This window comes from Choloepus didactylus, chromosome 20, assembly GCF_015220235.1.
Source record: "Choloepus didactylus isolate mChoDid1 chromosome 20, mChoDid1.pri, whole genome shotgun sequence".
NCBI classification, from domain to species: Eukaryota; Metazoa; Chordata; class Mammalia; order Pilosa; family Megalonychidae; genus Choloepus; species Choloepus didactylus.
Window position 1 is genome coordinate 17,212,242 of NC_051326.1, and position 21,475 is coordinate 17,233,716.

Sequence of the window (21,475 nt, forward strand, 5' to 3'; positions counted from 1 at the left end):
TAGGAGTTCATTCTAGTTATAATCTTAATCATGATAAATGGTCAAGAACTATTTCTCACAGTTCACACATAGATTACAGAAAGCCAAAATATACTCAACTAGGAAATTCTCTAATAAGGATAAATAATTAAATGTTTTATTGTTTTAGCTCATTTATCAGAAATTTTAAAAGTTAACTATTTTAAAGCAGTTTTACTTATGAAAGCAGAACATTAATATTAATTTTTTCCCCTTTAGTATCTTTTAGCTATGACCTTTGTTTATTTCAAGAGGGCTAAATTTACTATAAATGAGCACACCAGGATAAATTTCTTTATTGCACTGTAAGTATGCTTTTCTATTAAGTGATTTTTGTGGTTGTCATTTGTTGTACATGATACCTTATTTAAAACAGAAGCTGTTTAAAACCTCATGTATATATTTGAATAGACCTTCCAGTTTTAAAGCTTTACCGTTTTTACTTTTTAATAGGCTATTTTTATGTTCTTTTAACTGCTCTTGTCATGCTATATGCCTAAGATGTATTGTTTAATATTCTACTCGTGTTTGTTTGGTGCCTTATACATTTTTCAGAGTGCTCCCATATCATTTATACTAGATTCTCCTCTTTTGTGACTTAAATGTTTTTTAAAGCCTGAGTATTCTCTTTGAAATTTCCAGTTAATATATAGTGAAACTCATAATCATCCTTACCCTTTTAATAGAACAGCTTGTGGAAAATAATCTAGAAGTATTCTTTGTGGGTTTATGTCTGTAAACATAAGGAGGTATTCATTCATATTTGATAACTTTAGTATCCACTGACCATTTCACTGAACATGCTGGACGATGACAAAGGGATAGAATGTATTTCCCCATTCTTCCATTGACTATATATTAGACAGTTTATGTTAGCTTTGTGAGCTGTCAAATGGTTTTAATGACATGGTTTTCCAATCTATAGGCCAGAATTTTGCTAGAATCACTTTAACTTAAAAATACACAGTGTTATACCTTTTCTACCCTGTACCTGGTTATAATGCATTTGGGAATGTTTGATTTTAGTTTAAGTACTTAACTAGGGAAGTATACTTAAAAATATTTCAGTTGAATACCACAGTAGATATCAGCACTGAAGAACAATTTTTTACTCAGTGTATTTAATTCAGAATCAAAGAGTTATTAGAGAAATAGGACTAGAAGAAACTGATCTCTCCATGTATTCAGGGGCACATTTGCCAGTGCAAAGGAAAAGATGAACTCAATAGCAGTCTGTAAATATAAAATTTGGTGATAATTGCTAAATTGGGAAATATAATAGTATTAGCTAATACTTATTGAGTGTTATGTGCAAGGCACTAGAAAAATGTTTTATACACGTTAATACATTTAATCTTTCCTATGAAATATATTTTCTTATTATTCCAGTTTTACAGATGAAGAAACTGAAACTTAGGATGATTAGCTAATTTCCAAGATCACAAAAGTTAGTAAGCAACAGAACTGGGGCACAAACCCGGGTGTGATGCCAAAATCTTAGCCATTGATCACTGAAGTGTTTACATACTTATTAGTTTTATTTTATATCTTTTTGTTACTGCAATATGCATTTTGTAGATTTTTCCCTCACCTGAGAATTAAAAACAAACCAAAAGAAGCCTTAGTTTAAATCTTACTAGATAGCTAAAATTGGATTTGTTTCATTTGTTTTGTAAAGCTATTACCAGTAAAGCACTATGTTAGCTTGTATTGCATAGTAGTATGTAAGTTGCATTGGATGTTTGATTTCTATAAGCTCCTTGTTAAAAATAACATAAATTAAAATTCCATTTTATGTCTAATAATGCTTTTTGTAAAGTCTAACTTAATAGTTATTCTCTCATTAACTATTTTCTCAGTTAACCATGGTTCTAAACCTCAAGTTCTTTTCCTTTCTATATATTCTTATGAAACTCTGAATTTCTGTTATCAGTCTTCCATATTCTGTCTTACAATTATTTTTTCATACTTTGCCTCCTCTACTTGACTGTAGGCTTCTTAAGGGCAAGAAACGCGTATCTTACTCTTGTTTGTATCTTTCAATGACTAACATATAGGAGGAGGTTCTTAATTCTTTATTTGAATAAATGTAACTAATATGAAGAATACATAGATTTTTCTCCAAAGAAATATGGATATTTCAAACTTACAGGACAACTTGCATGTATTCAGTATAGATATTTTGTCACATGGAACGTGAAACATTTCTAATCTACAGTAGAATCATGGTGTAGTCCTGATATTATATATAGCACCATAATACATGATAGATTTTCCAAATTGCAGTTAATCAGCAAGCATGAAAAGGACCAATGCTGGGCTCTGCCTTTTGCTAAGAGCTGTCAAGAATGCTAAAGTAAGAAATTACTCTTTCACAGAGGACATGATTTGACTCATTGTAAAACTGAATGGGTTTAACAATGAAGTGCTTTATAAGGTAATATTAAAATATATATGCAGTTGTGTTAAGGTAGGATAAAATAATGTCAGTGTTCAGTTTGCATGAATGTAACTGAATAGGAATGAGCACATGGTTTTTGTTTGTTTGTTTGTTTGTTTTCAACTGTCATGCCTTATTGCTTTTATTTTTTTTATTAAATTCAGTTTTATTGAAATACATTCACACACCATACAATCATCCATGATATACAATCCACTGTCCACAGTATGATGACATAGTTATGCGTTCATCACCACAATCTATCTCTGAACATTTTCCTTACATCAGAAAGAACCAGAACAAGAATAAAAAATAAAAGTGAAAAAAGAACACCCAGATCATCCCCCCATCCCACCCCATTTGTCCTTTAGTTTTTATCCCCATTCCTCCACTCATCCATACACTAGATAAAGGGGGGAGCACATGGTTTTTTATAAAGAATATATAATTAAAAGTAAGTCTTACTCCTGTCTCAGAACCTTGGTCTCCCTCCTCAAGTACAATGGGATAACATATTCATGTATTATCTGTTGAGAAATAATTTTCTGTACATGAACCATCTTGTGTGTATGTGTGTATTACATAAATAGAAGTGCATTATACATACTTTCCTATGCCTTTTAAAAAGTTTAATGTGAAATATATATAAGAGTGTATGGAATGTATATATGTACATGTGTGTGTTTTAAAGAAAAAAAGATGAATATCTATAACTTAACTTAATAAAACATTGCCAGAACCTTAGAAGTTCCCAGTGCACACTTTCCCAATCAGAACTCCCTCCCTTCCAGAGATAATCATTTTCTTACTTTTCTTTTTCCCATGTATATATCTCTAAACAATATATTCTTTGGTTTTTCCTGTTTTTGAGCTTTATATAAAAGAATCATTGTATATTATTATTCTGTGATTTCCTTCTTTTGCTTATACTGTTAAGATTTTGAGATTCATTAATGTTGTTAATATGAGGCTGTAGTTCATGAACATTCACTGCTGAATAATAGTCTATTATTGCTTATATATTTCGATTTTTTCTACCATTTTGTTATATACTTTCTATTTGTCCCATTTTTTTCTGTTTCTTTTTCCCCCACCATTATAATCATCTTTTTTTTTTTTTTTTTTAATTGTTCCTTTTCACTTCAATTTTTACTCTTATTATTCTTGTGTGTGGCAACGAAAATATTCAAAAATTAATTTTGGTGATGAATGCACAACTATACAATGGCACTATGAACAACTCAATGCACACTTTGTATGACTGCATGGCATGTGAACATAGCTCAACAAAAATGAATTTTAAAAAAACAAAATCCAAAAAAAATAAAATAAAATATACATTCTGCTGATCTCCCCTTTTGTTTAAAATAATTACTGATAAGGAAGGATTTACTTCTGCCATTTAGCTATTTGTTTTCTGTATGTCTTATATGTTTGTTTCTTAATTACTCCATAGCTACTTTTTAATATTTAGTTGTTATTTGCAGTGGGCCATTTTAATTCCCTTCTTTCCTTTTGTGTGTATATTTGTTAATTTTTTAATGGTTACCTTACTGGCAGTTTTTTTTTATCACTTTAATATGTCATCCCACTGCCTTCTGGGCTCCATGGTTTCTAATGAGAAATCGGCTATTGGTTTTATTGAGGATCTCTTATGCATGATTAGTCACCTCTTGCTTGGTGCTTTCAGGAGTCTCTCTTTTGTCTTTCAACAATTTGAGTATAATGTATCTCAGTTTAGATCTCTTTCAGTTTGTGCAGTTTTGAGTTCATTGAGCTGCTTGGATGTGTAGATTTATGGAGTTTTCAGCCATTGTTTCTTCAAATATTCTTCTCCAATCTCCCATCCCCCCTGCCTCTTCTCCTTTTGGGACTCCCACAATGTGTATGTTGGCATGCTTGATGGTGTCCCATCAGTCCCTTAGGCTCTCTTCACTTTTCATTCTTTTTTCCTTCTACTCCTCTAGCCTGGATAATTTCAATTGTCCTATCAAGTTTGCTGATTCTTTCTTCTGTCCACTTGCATCTGCTGTTCAATTCTTCTAATGAACTTTTTGCTTCAGATATTGTATTTTTCAAGTCAAGAATTTCTATTTGTTTCCTTTTAACAATTTATATCCCTTTATTGATTTTCTCATTTTGTTCAAGCATCATTTCCCTAGTTTCCTTTAGTCCTTTGTCCATGATTTCCTTTAGCTCTTTGAACACATTTAAAACAGTTGATTTATAGTCTTTTCCTAGTAAGTCCAATGTCTGGGCTTCCTCAGGGACAATTTTGATTTTTTCCTTTAATTGGGCCATACTTTCCTAATCCTTTGTACGTTTTGTGAATTTCTGTTGTAATCTCATTGAAATATAACAGGGTGACTCGGAAAATGAGATTCTTCACTTTCCACAGGGTTTGCTGTTTGCTTGATTGTGGAAGGCTTAGCTTGTGTTCGGCCAGGGTTTTGACAAGATTTCCTTGAATATCAGGAGCTGGATGCTGACGGTGAGGGTGGATGGCTCCTGGCACAGCATCGTGGCAGCAGAGGGAACCAAGGAATGCAGATCCAGGGTAGGCGGCAGCAGGCACGTCACTCACACAGGCCTGGGAAGCAGGGGTTCCAGGGCAGGGCCCCAGTCCTGTCAGCTCCATGTCTGCTTCCGTGGGCTGAGCTCTGAGGCTGGGCATGGCCAGGGCCGCCTACCCGTCCTATAATCATCTTTTTGATTGAGGTTTTTATATTTTATTTTTCTTTTGGCCACTTTTTTTCCTCTACTTGTTTGGAAATTGTGCAGTTTATATCTATCCTTTTAGCAATTACTATAGTTATTTTTATGACAAGAACCTTAAACACTTTAATTCTGATCACTGTCTTCCTAACTTATATTTTCTTGTTTTGAAATTTTATAGTTATGCCTGATGCCCCCCAATAAATTACACATTATTATTGTTTTATACATTCAACATTTGTTTAGATATACCCAAATATTTGTACCTTTGCTTACCATTTCTTCTTGCATCACAAACCTTCCACTTTGGATCATTTTCCTTCCTTTCTGGATGCTTTTAAGACCTCTTTTTCTTTCATGTTTGAAAGTTCCACTATGTGTTACTAAGGCACTGGTTTCTTTTTATAACATGCTTAGGATTTGGTGGGCTTCTTAGATTTGAAGATTGTCTTTCAACAACTTTTGGAAAATTCTTAGCCACTGTCTCTTCAAATATTCCTTTTTATCTTCTCTAGTCTCTCCTCTTGATAGACATATACCAGTTAGACATATACCAGTTAGACATATACCTCACTCTGTCTTCCAAATCTCTTAACTCTTCTTTGAAATTTTCTATCTTAATTTCATGGTGTTAACTGCATTCACAATGTTGTGCTACCATCAACACAATCCATTACAAAAGCTTCCATTACCCTAAACAGAAACTCTGTACAAATTAAGCATTAACTCCCCATTCCCCATCTCCACCCCTGCCCCTGGTAACCTGTATTCTAATTTCTGAATCTAAATTTGCATATTTAATTATTTCATGTGAGATCATAAAATATTTGTCCTATTATATTGGGCTTATTTTATTCAAAATGATGTCTTCAAGGTTCATCCATATTGTAACATTTATTGGAACTTACTCATTTTCACGGCTGGATAAGATTCTATTGTGTATATATACCACATATTGTTAATCTGGTCATCTGTTGAGGGAATTTAGGTTGCTGCCACCTTTGTGCAGTTGTGTATAATGCCATTATGAACATCGATTTGCAAATATCTGTTTGAGTCCCTGCTTTCAGCTCTTTGGGGTGTATACCTAGAAGTGGAATTGCTGCTCATATGGTAATTCTGTACATAACTGTCTGAGGAACCACCAAACTGCTTTCCACAGCAGCTGCACTGTTTTACATTCCAACCAACAATAGGCAAGGGTTCCTATTTCTCCACATGATCAACAACACTTGTTGTTTTCTGTTGTTTTTTTTATTTTTCATAATGGCCATTCTTATGGGTGTGAAGTGTTGTCTCATTGTGATTTGATTTGTATTTCCCTAAGGGCTAAGTGATAATTGAGCATATATGGCTTATTAGTAATTTGAATATCTTCTTTAGAGAAATGTCTATTCAAAACTTTTGCCCATTTTATATTGGGTTGTTGATCTTTTTGTTGTTGAGTTGTGGGATTTCTTCACATATTCTGGATATTAAACCCTTATCAGATATGTGGTTTCCAAATATTTTCTCCCATTCTGTTGGTTGTCTTTCATTTATTGATAATGTCCTATGATGCATAAAACTTTTTAATTTTGAAGTTCAATTTTCTACTATTTCTTTTTAATGTGAAGTATAAGAAACCATTACTTAACACAATGTCCTAAAGATGCTTTCCTATGTTTACTTATAGGAATTTTATAGTTTTGATTGTTATATTTAGGTCTTTGATCCATTTTGAGTTAATTTTTGTGTATGGTGTGAGGTAGGGGTCTAGCTTCATACTTTTGTGTATGGATTTCTAGGTTTCCTCACACCATTTGTTGAAGAGACAATTCTTTCCCCATTGAGAGGACTTGGTGCCCTTATCAAAAATCAGTTAGCCATAAATGGGAAAATTGATTTGGAACTCTCAATTAGCTCCACTGGTGTACATGCCAATCTTATGCTACAGTCATGCTATTTTAATTACTGTAACTTTGTAATAAGTTTTAAAATTGGTAAGTGTGAGTCCTCCAATTTCATTCTTCTTTTGCAAGATGTTTTTGGCTATTTAGGTCCCTTCATCCTTCCATGTGAATTTGATGATTGCCTTTTCCATTTTTGCAAAGAAGGCCGTTAGAATTTTTATTGGTATTGCATTGAATCTGTAAATCGTTTTGGGTAGAATTGACATCTTAACAATATTTATTCTTCTAATCCATGAACATGGAATGTCCTTGCATTTATTTATGTTTTCTTTGATTTCTTGTTATTGAGATTGTTCACATACCATACAATTATCCAAAGATCTAAAGTGTACAGTTGCACAATTGTGCATCCATCACCAAAATTAATTTTTTTCAATTTTTAGGACATTTTCATTACTCCAGAAAAGAAATGGAGACAAAAGAAGGAAACTCAAATCTTCCTATACCCCTAACCGCCCCCCCTCCATTATTGATTCATAGTATTGGTATAGTACGTTTGTTACTGTTGGTGAAATAACATTAAAATACTACTAACTGTAGTATATAGTTTGCAGTAGGTATATTTTCCCCCTATATGCCCCTCTCTTATTAACTTCTAGTTATAGTGTCATACATTTGTTCTAGTTCATGAGAGAGATTGCTAATATTTGTGCAGTTAATCATGGACATTGTCCACCACAAGATTCACTGTTTTATACATTCCCATCTTTTAACCTCCAACTTTCCTTCTGATGACATATGTGGCTCTGAGCTTACCCTTTCTGCCACATTCACACACCACTCAGGACTGTTATTCTCATAATGTGCTACCATCACCTCTGTCCATTTCCAAATGTTTAAGTTCACCCTAGTTGAACATTCTGCTCATAACAAGCAACTACTCCCCATTCTTAATCTCATTCTTATATTTCATGTTTATGATTTTAAATGTTATAATTAGTTCATATCAGTGAGACCCTGCAATATTTGTCCTTATATGTCTGTCTTATTTCACTCCATATAGTGTCCTCAAGGTTTCTTCATCAACCCATTTTTGTTAAGATGGTTTTGTTCACATACCACACATTCTGTCCTAAGTAAACAATCAATGGAAACACCTGTGTTTCAGACAGTTTCTGGCTGTTTACTAGTTGCCCTGGAGGATGAGCTGAATCCTAGATGTCCCCATTCTGCCATCTTTGCCTCAATCCCATCTTCTTTTTTAATGTAGGCACTTAGAGCTATAAATTTCCCTTTGAGCATTGCCCTTGCTGTATCCCATATGTTTTGTTATGTTGTGTTCTCATTTTCATTTATCTCAAGAAACTTCCTAGTTTCCCTTTTGTTTCCTTCTTTGACCCATTGGTTTAAGAGTGTTTTGTTTAATTTCCACATATTTGTGAATTTTCCAGTTCTTCCTCTGTTATTGATTTCCAGCTCATTCCATTGTGGTCAGAGGAGATACATTATATGATTTTAATATTTTTAAGTTTATCAAGACTTGGTTTGTGATGTAACATATGGTCTATACTGAAGAATGATCCTTGGGCACTAAAGAAGAATATGTATTCTGCTGCTATTGGGTGAAGTGTTTTATATATGTCTGTTAGTTCTAATTTGTTTATAGTATTGTTCAAGTCTTCTGTCTCCTTATTGATCTTTTGTCTGGATGTGTTAGGCATTATCGAGAGTGGCATATTGAAATTTCCTATTCTTAATGTAAAATTGACTATTTCTCCTGTCAAATCTGTCAGTATTTGCTTTGTTTATTTTGGTGTTCTGCTGTTAGATGCATATATGTTTATAATAGTTATATTATAAATGGTGATAAGTGACCATTTTATCAGTATATAGTGTTCTTCTTTGTCCCTTGCAACAGCTTTTGACTTAAAACTTAAACTATCATTTCAGTAATTTCTATTTTACCTGATATTAGTGTAACCACCTCTCCCAGGTCTCTTAGTTACATGGAATATTTTTTTCCGTCCTTTCACTTTCAACCTACTGTTGTCTTTGAATTTAAGGTGAGTCTCTCATACATAGGATATTTTATGTCATGCTTTTAAATCCATTCTGCCAATCTCTGACTTTTGATTGGGGAGTTTAATCCATTTACATTTAAAGTAACTACTAATAATGCAGGACTTTCTTCTGCTATTTTTTGAAAGTCTTATACCTTTTTTTTTGTCCCTTTGTTCTTCCATTACTGCCTACTTTTGTTTTTAGTTGATCTTCTGTAGTGAGTCATTTTTAATCTCTTCACATTTCCTTCTGTGTATGTTTTTCTGATATTTTCTTTTATTTACCATGAGCTTAACTTTAACATTCTAATTCTATTACAGTATCAATTGATTTGATACCAACTTAACTTCACTAACATACACAAACTATGTTCCTATGCCCTTTCATCTCTTTACCTTTATGTTGTTCTTGTCACAAATTACATCTTTATACATTGTGTTTCTAAAACCATATATTTATCATTACTTTTTATGCATTTGCATTTTAGATACTGTAAGAATAAAAAGTACATTAAGAAATCCAAAATACAATAATATTGGCATTAATACAATTAGCATTATAGTTACCCTTATTGGAGATCTTTATTTCCTTATGCAACTTGCAGCTTTGCTCTACTTTCTTGGGTCCTTTCCTTTCAATTTGAAGAACTGCCTTTAGCAAAGCTCACAGGGCAGGTCTCATGGTGACTAACCTCCTTGGCTTTTATTTTTTTTTTTCCTTTTTGTCTGGTAATGTTCTCTCATTTTTGAAAGACAGTTTTACTGGATAAATAATTCTTGGTTGGCTGTGTTCTTTCATCACTGTAATATGTCATTCCACTGACTTTTTGCCTCCATGAATCTCTAATGAAAAATTGGCACTTAATCTTATTGATACTAGCTTGTACATGACATGTTGCTTCTCTCTTGCTGCTTTCAGAATTCTTTTTGTCTTTGACATTCAACAATTTGACTATAATATATTTGGGTGTAGATCTTTTTGTGTTTAGTTTAGAACTACATCTCTTTGTTTGTAGTTCTCTTTTGGGTTTTGTTGGGAATCTTGGATGTATATTCATGTCTTCCATTAAATTCTGGAAGTTTACAGTCATTATTTCTTTGAATAGTCTCTTTGCCTTTTCTCTCCTCTTCTTCTGGGATTCCCATAATACATGTATTCATATGCTCTATGGTGTCCCACAAGTCTCTTAAGCTCTGTTCACTTTTCATTCTTATTTCTTTATGCTCCTCAGCTTGAATAATTTCAATTGTCTTGTCTTCAGGTTCACTGATTATTTGTTTTCCATCTCCAATCTGTCATTGAAACCTTCTAGGGAGTTTTTTATTTCAGTTTTGTAGTCTTCAATGCCATTATTTCCATTTGGTTCATTTTCATAATTTCTGCCTCCTTATTGAGATTCTCATTTTGTTCATATATTATTTTCCTGATATCCTTTAATACTTTGTGTTTTCGTTTAACTCTTTGAGCATATTTGAGAATATTTTTTAAAAGTCTTGGTCTGCTATGTCCAAAGTCTGGTTGATGGTTTCTGATATTTTATCTTGTTACCTTGGATGGGCCACCATTTCCTTCCTTGTAATCTGTTGTTGCACACTGTGAATTTTAATATTTTAATGTGTCTGCTCTGGGATTTAGTCCCAGACCTTCCTTAAGTTCCTTAAGTTTTGTGTCCAGCTTGTGACATGAGAGATTCCCTTGAACGCCAGGTGTTAACAAAAGAAAACAAGCCAACACAAAAAACACCTTTCACAGTCTTTGTAGATTGATTCTGTTTTTGCCTGTGCTCTTCTTCAGAGCTTACCCCTCCCCCCTGCCCCCAACGAATCTGTAGGACCACCCAAGGTGAAAGGGCAGGATCCTCTTCCATCTTTTCTGAGCATGCATTTTGTCCTGGATATATCCTGTGGCCTTAAGAATTCCATTTACAGGGATCTGAATGCCCCCTCTTCTCCCTATAAAATAGACTTTCCTCCTGGATCATGGCATTCCATTGTAAGTCTTTAAGTTGGTAGTCCTTTGCCCCAGGTCTCTGCAATTGATTGTTTCTTACACTGATCTGTCTATCAGTGTGCTTCTGTCTGCAGGGCAAGTTCTGGGATGATGAGCCAGAGATGAGTGTCCTGGTTTAGTCCTTCAGGCTGCCACCAGATAAATTGTCATAGACGTATATGAACCCCAGTGTATGCTTAGGGGTTACTCTGCTCCTTCCATAACTGGGACCAGGGACCTGCACTGAAAGCACAGACTGGCTGTACACTGAGCCAGAGAAAGGGAGGGAGAATGCCAACAAGGGCACCACAAAGTTTTCTTATCATTTTTAAGTTGCATTTTTCTTGATTTGGAGTTCACCCAGTTACTGCAACCCTTTAACTGTTTTCCAGAGCTCTAAGAAAGAGTTCTATTTCAGTTTTTGCTAGTTCTTCAAAGATTCTCTGGGGATTAGAACCCTGTATCATCTCACTATGCTATCTTGGTTGACCAGAAGTTATTGCCTTCTTTTTTTTTTTTTAATTGAGATTGTTCACATACCATACCACTATCCAAAGATCTAAAGTGTACAATAAATTGTCCATGATACCATCATACAACTTTGCATACATCGCCACAATTAATTTTTTTTCAATTTTTAGAACACTTTCATTACTCCATAAAAGAAAGAAAGACAAAAAAGGAGACTCAAAGCCTCCCCTACCCATAACCAGCCCCCCTCCATTATTGATTCATAGTTTTGGTATAGTACATTTGTTACTGTTGATGAAAGAATGTTAAAATACTACTAACTGTAGTATATAGTTTACAATAGGTATATGTATATTTTTCTATATGCCTCTCTATTATTAACGTCTAGTTATAGTGTCATACATTTGTTCTAGTTCATGAGAGAGATTGCTAATATTTGTGCAGTTAATGACAGACATTGTCCACCACAAGATTCACTGTTTATACATTCTCATCTTTTAACCTCCAACTTTCCTTCTGGTGACATACGTGACTCTGAGCTTACCCTTTCCACCACCTTCACACACCTTTCAGCACTGTTAGTTATTCTCACAACATGCTACCATCACCCCTGTCCATTTCCAAACGTTTAAGTTCACGCTAGTTGAACCTTCTGCTCATGATAAGCAAACACTCCCCCTTCTTTAGCCTAATTCTATATCCTGGTAAGCTATATTTCATATCTACGATTTTATATATTATACTTAGTTCATATCAGTGAGATCCTGCAGTATTTGCCTTTATGTGTCTGTCTTATTTCACTCATTATAGTGTCCTCAAGGTTTCTGCATCAACCCCTTTCTTTTAAGATGGTTTTGTTCACACACCATACATTCTGTCCTAAGTAAACAATTGTTGGTTCCCTGTATAGTCACGTATTTATGTATTTGCCACCATCACCACTGTTGATATAAGGACATCTCCATTTATTCCACAAAGAGGAGGAACAGTCAAAGAAGGTAGAGAGACAAAAGAAATAGAAAAAAGAAAGAGAAATAAAAAAAAAAACCATGACAGCTAGAAAGCAACAAAAGGAAAGATAGCATTAACCCAAAGTAGAATAAAGAGTCAGACAACATCACCAATGCCAGGAGTCCCATATCCTCCCCCTATCCACCCCCGACCCTGGCCATATGCATTTAGCTTTGATATATTGCCTTTGTTATACTAAAGGAAGCATAATACAATGTGTCCGTTAATTATAGTCTCTAGTTTGCATTGATTGTGGTTTTCCCCCCAATCCCACCCTATTTTTAACACCTTGCAATGTTGACATTCATTTGTTCTCCCTCATGTAAAAGCATATTTGTGCCTTTAATTACAATCGTTGAGCACCCTAGGTTTCCCTGAGTTACACAGTCCCAGTCTTTATCCTTCGTCTTTTGTTCTGGTGCCCCACATGGTCCCAACCTTCCTCTTTCAACCATACTCACAGTCATCTTTGTTCACTGTACTTACATTGCTGTGCTACTATCTCCCAAACTTGTGTTCCAAACCTCTCACTCCTGCCTTTTCCTTTCTGTCTGCAATGCTTCCTTTAGTGTTCCCTGTAGAGCTGGTATCTTGTTCACAATCTCTATCATTGTCTGTTTGTCTGAGAATATTTTAAGTTCTCCCTCATATTTGAAGGACAGTTTTGCTGGATATGGGATTCTTGGTTGGTGGTTTTTCTCTTTCAGTATCTTAAATATATCACCCCACTTCCTTGTCTCTATGGTTTCTTTTGAGAAATCCGCACATAGTCTTATCAAGCTTCCTTTGTATGTGATGGATTGCTTTTCTCTTGCTGCTTTCAGGATTCTCTCTTTATCTTTGATGTTTGATAATCTGATTATTAAAGTGTCTTGGCATGGGCCTATTTGGATCTATTCTGTTTGGGGTACACTGCACTTCTTGGATCCATAATTTTATGTCTTTCATAAGAGATGGGAAATTTTCATTGATTATTTCCTTTATCATTGCTTCTGCCCCTTTTCCCTTCTCTTCTCCTTTGGGGACACCAATGACATGTACATTCCCAATTTTCATTTTGTCTTTAAGTTCCCAGAGATGTTACTTGTATTTTTCCATTCTTTTCTCTATCTGTTCTTTTGTGTGTGGGCTTTCAGGTGCCTTGTTCTCCAGTTCCTGAGTGTTTTCTTCAACCTCTTGAGATCTGCTGTTGTATGTTTCAATTGTGTCTTTCATCTCTTGTGTTGTGCCTTTCATTTCCATAGATTCTGCCAGTTGTTTTCTTGAACTTTCAATTTCTACCTTATGTACGCCCAGTGTTTTCATTACACAGTCCATCTCTTTTGCCATATCCTCCCTAAACTTTTTGAATTGACTTAGTATTAGTTGTTTAAGTTCCTGTATCTCAGTTGAAGTGTAAGTTTGTTCCTTTGACTGGGCCATAACTTCTTTCTCTTAGTGTATGTTGTAGTTTTCTGTTGTCTAGGCATGGTTCCTTGGTTACCTCAATCAGGTTTTCCCAGACCAAAATGGGCTCCAGTCCCAGAAGGAAGAACTATTCAGTATCCAGTTTCCCTGAGGGTGTCTTAGAAAATTGGTGCACCCTGTGAGTCACTGTGCTTTTCTGACCAGCAGGTGGTGCCTGTCAGCCTGTAACTCCAGACTGGTGAAAGGAGGTGTGGCCTGTGGCTGTTTTCCCCAAGGCTCTGGGGTCTGGTTCTGAATGGAAGGCGGGTAGTAGAGCTGGGCCCCACCCCTTTCCTCTTAGGGAAGATAGACCTCCTAGGGAGAGATCATTAGCATTTCAATGGTCTCTCTCTGCCTGTGCTATTTCCACCTTTGTCTGGGTCAGAATGTTGGGAACTGAAAATGGCTGAGGCTTTCTCCACTGAGCCGAAACAGGGACAGAAAGCCCCCTTCAGGGCTAGTCCATGCCCACCCTCTGGCTCTCCAAGGTCAGTCTTCACACAAAGCCTCTGTCTGCTTGTTGGGGATTCGTATCGAGCAGTCCACACATGTTAAATAAAACTCCAGTTGAAGCTCAGCTGTGCTATATTTGCTCACTTGGAGAGAGCTGCCCTCTGGCTCCAGGAGGCTTTGCAGCTTGGGCTGTGGGAGAAGGGGGCTCCTGACTTGGATCCATAGTTTTTACTTACAGATTTTATGCTGCAATTTCAGGCATTCTTCCCAATTCAGGTTGGTGTATGATGAGTGGACAGTCACGTTTGTCCCCCCCACAGTTATTCTGGATTATTTACTAGCTGTTCCTGGTTGCTTATTAGTTATTCCAGGGGGACTAGCTAGCTTCCACTCCTCTCTATGCCACCATCTTAGCTGCCTGGCCCCTGCCTTCATTTTTGAAAGATATTTTTTCTGGATGGAGAATGCTGGATTGACTTTTTTTCTGTATTTGTGTGTGTGTGTGTGTGTGTGTGTGTGTGTGTGTGTGTGTGTGTGAACCACCTTGTCCTTTACCCATTTCTTTTTGTGTTTTTGGTCTTCTTTGTTAGGTATCTGGCTAATACAGTTGAAGAAGATGAAGAAGAATCCAAGTATGAAATTTTTCCATGGGCTTTAGGAAAAAACTGGAGAAAATTGTTCCCTAATTTCCTAAAATTAAGAGACCAACTCTGGGATAGAATTGACTATAGGGCTATTGTAAGCAGGCGATGCTGTGAGGAGGTAAGGATTTAAAAATAGTTATATGTATGTACTCTATATCTTTTGTTTATGTAATTTTTTGTCTTTTTTTAAATGTGCTTCTAATGTTTTCATTTTTTGTATGTGTAAGGACAGACCATTATCCTTGGTCACTACCATGAATACAATTTGTGTATTGCAATGTTGCTTTTTAAATTTTATACCACAATAATTAACAATTGTCATTTCTGTTTTTCAGAGCAGCCTACTTCTATAACAAGTATTTTTATTTTATTGTGTTCCTGCTTTCTAAAATATCACTAATATATTGGGAAAGGGTAGTGTGAACATACCAAAATATATTATTGAGGATGGTAATAACACTGAAATTGAATAATAATTTCTATTAAATAAAATATGTGAAATTTCAGGTTTCCAAGATTAAAATACTTACCACATGGCATAAAATTGAAATTTAATACTTTTGAAAACTACACCTGTTTTCACATAAAGTAAGTGTCCTTGATACCAGATTCTATTAAGACAAAGTGGCAGAACACTAGAAATTAAAAGATCAATTATTTTATCAGCTGCTCTGATTTTCAATAGAGAAGAAAGTTAATGTTTCAAACTAAAGAAAATTTAAGAGTAGAAAATTAAATGGAAATCAGGGATCACTTAAGCTAGTACTAGTTCAGTAAAGTTTGGTCAGTGTGGACTAGATAATGCTATAATTAAATGAAGTCTTATCCAGTTAAATGACTGTGGGACAAAAGATCCAATTAATGGATTCATGTCAAACCTGAGGGAAGACTTGTGGTGTATCACAGAACTCTACCCAGAACTAACCTTGTTAATTATATGTTAATGACTCAGATGAGGACATAACAAATATGCCTATTTGTAGGCTAAATTAAATTAGGTAGATTGTTGAATGTTGGAAGAAATGCCAGGATTCAGAAATAACTTAGAAGATTATAGAGTAGCCCACATCTTTCAGAAGAAAAAATTCAGTAGAAAAAGATGCCAAGTTAGGTGTCTAAGGCCCCCCCAAATTAATGGGTTCTCATTAAAGGATTAGTACACTCATTCCAATCTCAAGGCCTCAAAAAAGCCCTATATTGTTATATTTCATCACCATGTCTCTAGATCAGGAGTGGGAAATTTGCATTCCTGCTACTGTCCCTGGATGTATTAGTAGGTATGATTTGAACACTAATTTTTTAGAAGTAAACATTTCAGGCCTCATGAGACACTTAACTCAGAGAATGTAGGGGATGCTAGGGGCAAGATGCAGGAAGCAATAGCTTGCCTAGTGACTGACCATCCACCTGTCTCCAAGATACAACCGCTAACATTTTAACTGTAGCAACTTTAATGTACACTATTGGAGGGGGAGTTACCACAGCTGCTGGCACCAGTCTATGAAAAAGCAAAAGAGATGATGTGGTTTAATGGTGTATGTAAAAAGGACTAGAGAGTTTTAGACAGTTGTAAACTCAGTTTTGTAATGGGACTTAGAGAAAAGTTTATGTAGACTTATGCGTAGTATCCAGAAAAGAGAAGGTAATTAATCAGATTATACCTAATATGTTGCATTTGGTTCCACACATGTAGACGCACGTTAACCAACAACTCTTTGGCCAGAGGAGAGCAACTAGAATGGAGCAGAGTCTCAAAAGACTCCTGCAGAAATGATTCTTGTCATTGATGACTTTTTAAAAACAAGCAGCTAGTTTCATCATGGGGGTGGGGGTGGGTGCATGCTTCTAGTAAGCAGTTAAGCTAGATGACCGCTAAAGTTCCTTACAACTCTAGATTTGAGTGTGCAAAATTTTATTTTATGAGTTTTTACTGCCTAAGCTCTTGCTGGACAAGGTACGTTGCTTCTTAACATTTTAAAAATTCATTCATTCATTCAGCAAATATTTATTTAATGAGTGTTCAATATCTACGAGACACTACACCATTTTATTTCTTTAAGTGTAAAAAAAGAAGTCTTGAAGGAAAACAGTAATATTAGCAGCCATTAGTCTCAGAGAAAGGAATATAGATAATTATTATATTATTCCTTGTGTTTTTTCATAATTAAAAAATTTATGAACATTTTTAAAAAGATGAATGGAATTTAAGTTTACCTCCTCAAAAAGGTCACCTTATTTAAGTGAGTTTCATTCTTGTATCCTCTATCACAGTACCCTATTTGTTACCTTCCATAGCACCTAACAAAATTTATATTTATTTTGTTATCTGCTTTCCTATTGTGTGTTTAAACTGTGTTGCCAAAATCCAAATATTAGTCCTCAGTCCTCAATTTAACTTAGCAGCAGTATTTGACACAGTCCCTCGTTTCTTCCTGAAACACTCTCTTCATTTGGTTTCCAAGACACCATCTTCTCAGTCACCTTTACTTGTTTCTTTCCACCTCACCAACCTCATTAGAATGCCCTAGGGCTCAACCCTAGCACCTCTTCTCTTGTCAATTGATACTAGTTTACTAGGAGATCCCATCTACTCTTAAGGGTTTAACACTAGCAACTCCCAGATCTCCTCCCTAATTCAAGACCTGTCTATCTCGTTGCCTACTTAATACTTCATTATCTAATAGATGTCTCAAACTTTACATGCCTAAAATTGAACTGATTCTCCCAAACCTCCTCCTGCATTCTTCCACATCTTAATAAATGTCAACTTCATCCTTCGAGTTGCTCATGTTAAAAAACTAATGTGTAACCCTTGGCTCATCTTTTTCTCCCATCCATACCTTCAAAAAATGTCCAGCATCCTACCATTTCTTACCACCTCTACCACTAACACCTTATTTAAGTGACTGTCATCTCTTCCCTGAACTATTGCCATAACCTTCAAAAAGTCTCCCTTCTATCTCCCCCCCAGTCTGTTCTTCAAAAAGCAGCCAGAGTAAAGTGTTTAAAAAGACAGTCAAATCATGACTTCTCTACCCTAAGCCTGCAGTGGCTTCTCATCTCACACAGGGTAAAAGAAGTCCCCATCACGGCTCTGCATGGTCTGCCAACTCTCCCCCCCTTATCTCTTTGACTCCACTGCTTGCTCTTCCTCAAACACACCAAGCAGACTCCCACCTCAGGGTCTTTGCACTTACCATTTCCATTGCCAGAGGAATGCTCTTCCCCCAGATAGCAGTTTGCTTCACTTCATCACTTTTTCTAGGGCTCTGGTTAAATGTCACCTCCAAGAGACCTTTCATTACTACCTTATATATAATATCTCCCTCAACTGAGTAGAATTGAAGAGTCCAGAAATAAACCCCCATATTATGTTCTATTAGTTTTTGACAAGGGTCCTAAGACAATTCCAAAGGGAAAGAGCAGTCTTTTCAGCAAATGGTGCTGGGACAACTAGATATTCATATGCAAAGGCATGAAGTTGGACCTCTATCTCATACCATATATAAAAATTAACTCAGAACAGATCGAAGATCTAAAATGTAAGACCTAAAACTATGAAACTCTTAGAAGAAAACATACATGTAAATCTTTGTAACCTTGGATTAAGTTTTTTAGATATAACACCAAAAGCATAAGTAACAAAAGAATATATAGATGAATTGGACTTCATCAAAATTAAAACTTTTGTCCTCCAAAAGACACCATCAAGAAAGTGAAAAGACAAACCACAAAGTGGAAGACCATTTTTGCAAATTATGTATCTAATAAGGGACTTGTATCTAGAATATATAAAGAACTTTTAGAACTCAATAATAAAGAGTTAAATAACCCAGTTTAAAAATGGGTGAAGGTTTTGGAGAAATTGGAATCCCTTATGATGGAATACAAAATATAACCCCCTCAGAAGGGATTGGTTTAAATCTAGAGTTTTTAAGGTTTTTATTTTTGGTTTTAGCATCAAAAGTCTTCTTTCAAAAAAATTTATACACAGTCCCTTATAAAACAGGTAATTATAAAATAGAAAAAAATTGAGCTGCTGCCTTCCTGGGGCCCTTAATATAGCTCTGTAAAACTGTCTCCTCAAAATAGTTTGAAAATCAGTAGTCTGGGCAATTGATAAGGCTCTGTCTTGCTCTAAAAATTCTACAATCCTCATAGATTTTGGGTATTTGATAATTGCAACTAAACATTTTTGCCCATAATACTTAAAACTTACAGACTTGAGTCATGAGGTCAATGTGTAAGTACACTTCCCTAGCTTGACTAAATTGGTTACTTCTTAAATGGCTATCATTTGCCAGCTACTTGCTGTGTGATAAGGACTTTACCCACACCTCAGCTAATCCTCAGAACAATCCTATGAAGTTGATCGTATCTGCATTTTAGATATGAAGAAATTAAGCCTCCAAAAAGGTCAAGTAACTTGCCCAGTGTCAAATAAGCTAGCAAGTGGCAGAGCCAGGATAAGAAACTAAGTCTTTCCTGACTCTGAAGCCATTTTTTAATTTAACAAACCTTATAGAAAAATGTCTGATATATAGTGAGGACTTGAAGTGCTTTACAAATGGTACATCATCTAATCCTCACAACAACCCTCAAGATAGACATTATTATTATCATTCCCATATTACAAATGAGGAAACTGAGCAACAGAAAGATTTTTATTCACCATATGGTGTTCTTATTCACCATATCCTTTTCTATACTTGCGAATGTTTTAAGATTAACCTAGAGGAGGCGGGGCAAGATGGCGGACTGGTGAGCTGTATGTTTTAGTTACTCCTCCAAGAAAGTAGGTAGAAAGCCAGGAACTGCGTGGACTGGACACCACAGAGCAATCTGACTTTGGGCATACTTCATACAACACTCATGAAAACGTCGAACTGCTGAGATCAGCGAACTCTGTAAGTTTTTGTGGCCAGGGGACCTGTGCCCCTCCCTGCCAGGCTCAGTCCCGTGGGAGGAGGGGCTGTCAGCTCCGGGAAGGAGAAGGGAGAACTGCAGTGGCAGCCCTTATCAGAAACTCATTCTACTGATCCAAACTCCAACCATAGACTGAGACCAGACACCAGAGAATCTGAGAGCAGCCAGCCCAGCAGAGAGGAGACAGGCATAGAAAAAAACAACACGAAAAACTCCAAAATAAAAGCGGAGAATTTTTTGAGTTCTGGTGAACATAGAAAGGGGAAGGGCAGAGCTCAGGCCCTGAGGCGCATATGCAAATCCCGAAGAGAAGCTGATCTCTCTGCCCTGTGGACCTTTCCTTAATGGCCCTAATTGCTTTGTCTCTTAGCATTTCAATAGCCCATTAGATCTCTGAGGAGGGCCATTTTTTTTAATCCTTTTTTCTTTTTCTAAAACAATTACTCTAAGAAGCCCAATACAGAAAGCTTCAAAGACTTGCAATTTGGGCAGGTCAAGACAAGAGCAGAACTAAGAGAGCTCTGAGACAAAAGGCAATAATCCAGTGGCTGAGAAAATTCGCTAAACACCACAACTTCCCAAGAAAAGGGGGGTGTCCGCTCACAGCCATCATCCTGGTGGACAGGAAACACTCCTGCCCATCGCCAGCCCCATAGCCCAGAGCTGCCCCATACAACCCAGTGTGACGGAAGCGCTTCAAATAACAGGCACACACCACAAAACTGGGAGTGGACATTAGCCTTCCCTGCAACCTCAGCTGATTGTCCCAGAGTTGGGAAGGTGGAGCAGTGTGAATTAACAAAGCCCCATTCAGTCATCATTTCAGCAGACTGGGAGCCTCCCTACACAGCCCAGCAGCCCAGAACTGCCCTGGGGGGATGGCACTCACCTGTGACATAGCACAGTCATCCCTCAACAGAGGACCCGGGGTGCACAGCCTGGAAGAGGGGCCCACTTGCAAGTCTCAGGAGCCATACGCCAATACCAAGGACTTGTGGGTCAGTGGCAGAGACAAACTGTGGCAGGACTGAACTGAAGGATTAGACTATTGCAGCAGCTTTAAAACTCCAGGATCACCAGGGAGATTTGATTGTTAGAGCCACCCCCCTCCGTGACTGCCCAGAAACACGCCCCATATACAGGGCAGGCAACACCAACTACACATGCAAGCTTGGTACATCAATTGGACCCCACAAGACTCACTTCCCCACTCACCAAGAAGGCTAAGCAGGGGAGAACTGGCTTGTGGAGAACAGGTGGCTCATGGACGCCACCTGCTGGTTAGTTAGAGAAAGTGTACTCCACGAAGCTGTAGATCTGATAAATTAGAGATAAGGACTTCAATTGGTCTACAAATCCTAAAAGAACCTTATCAAGTTCAGCAAATGCCAAGAGGCCAAAAACAACAG

At 36.4% G+C, this 21,475-nt stretch overlaps 1 protein-coding gene across 1 annotated transcript in view; it reads left to right on the plus strand.

Moving 5' to 3' along the window:
• Nucleotides 1-21,475, plus strand: part of SPDYA (speedy/RINGO cell cycle regulator family member A) — a 44,900-nt gene that overhangs the window by 12,042 nt on the left and 11,383 nt on the right. Inside the window, exons 5-6 of the mRNA XM_037812980.1 lie at nt 238-323; nt 15,087-15,258. Of these exons, the coding sequence (XP_037668908.1) occupies nt 238-323; nt 15,087-15,258 (258 nt within the window). The remainder of the gene's footprint in view (nt 1-237; nt 324-15,086; nt 15,259-21,475) is intronic.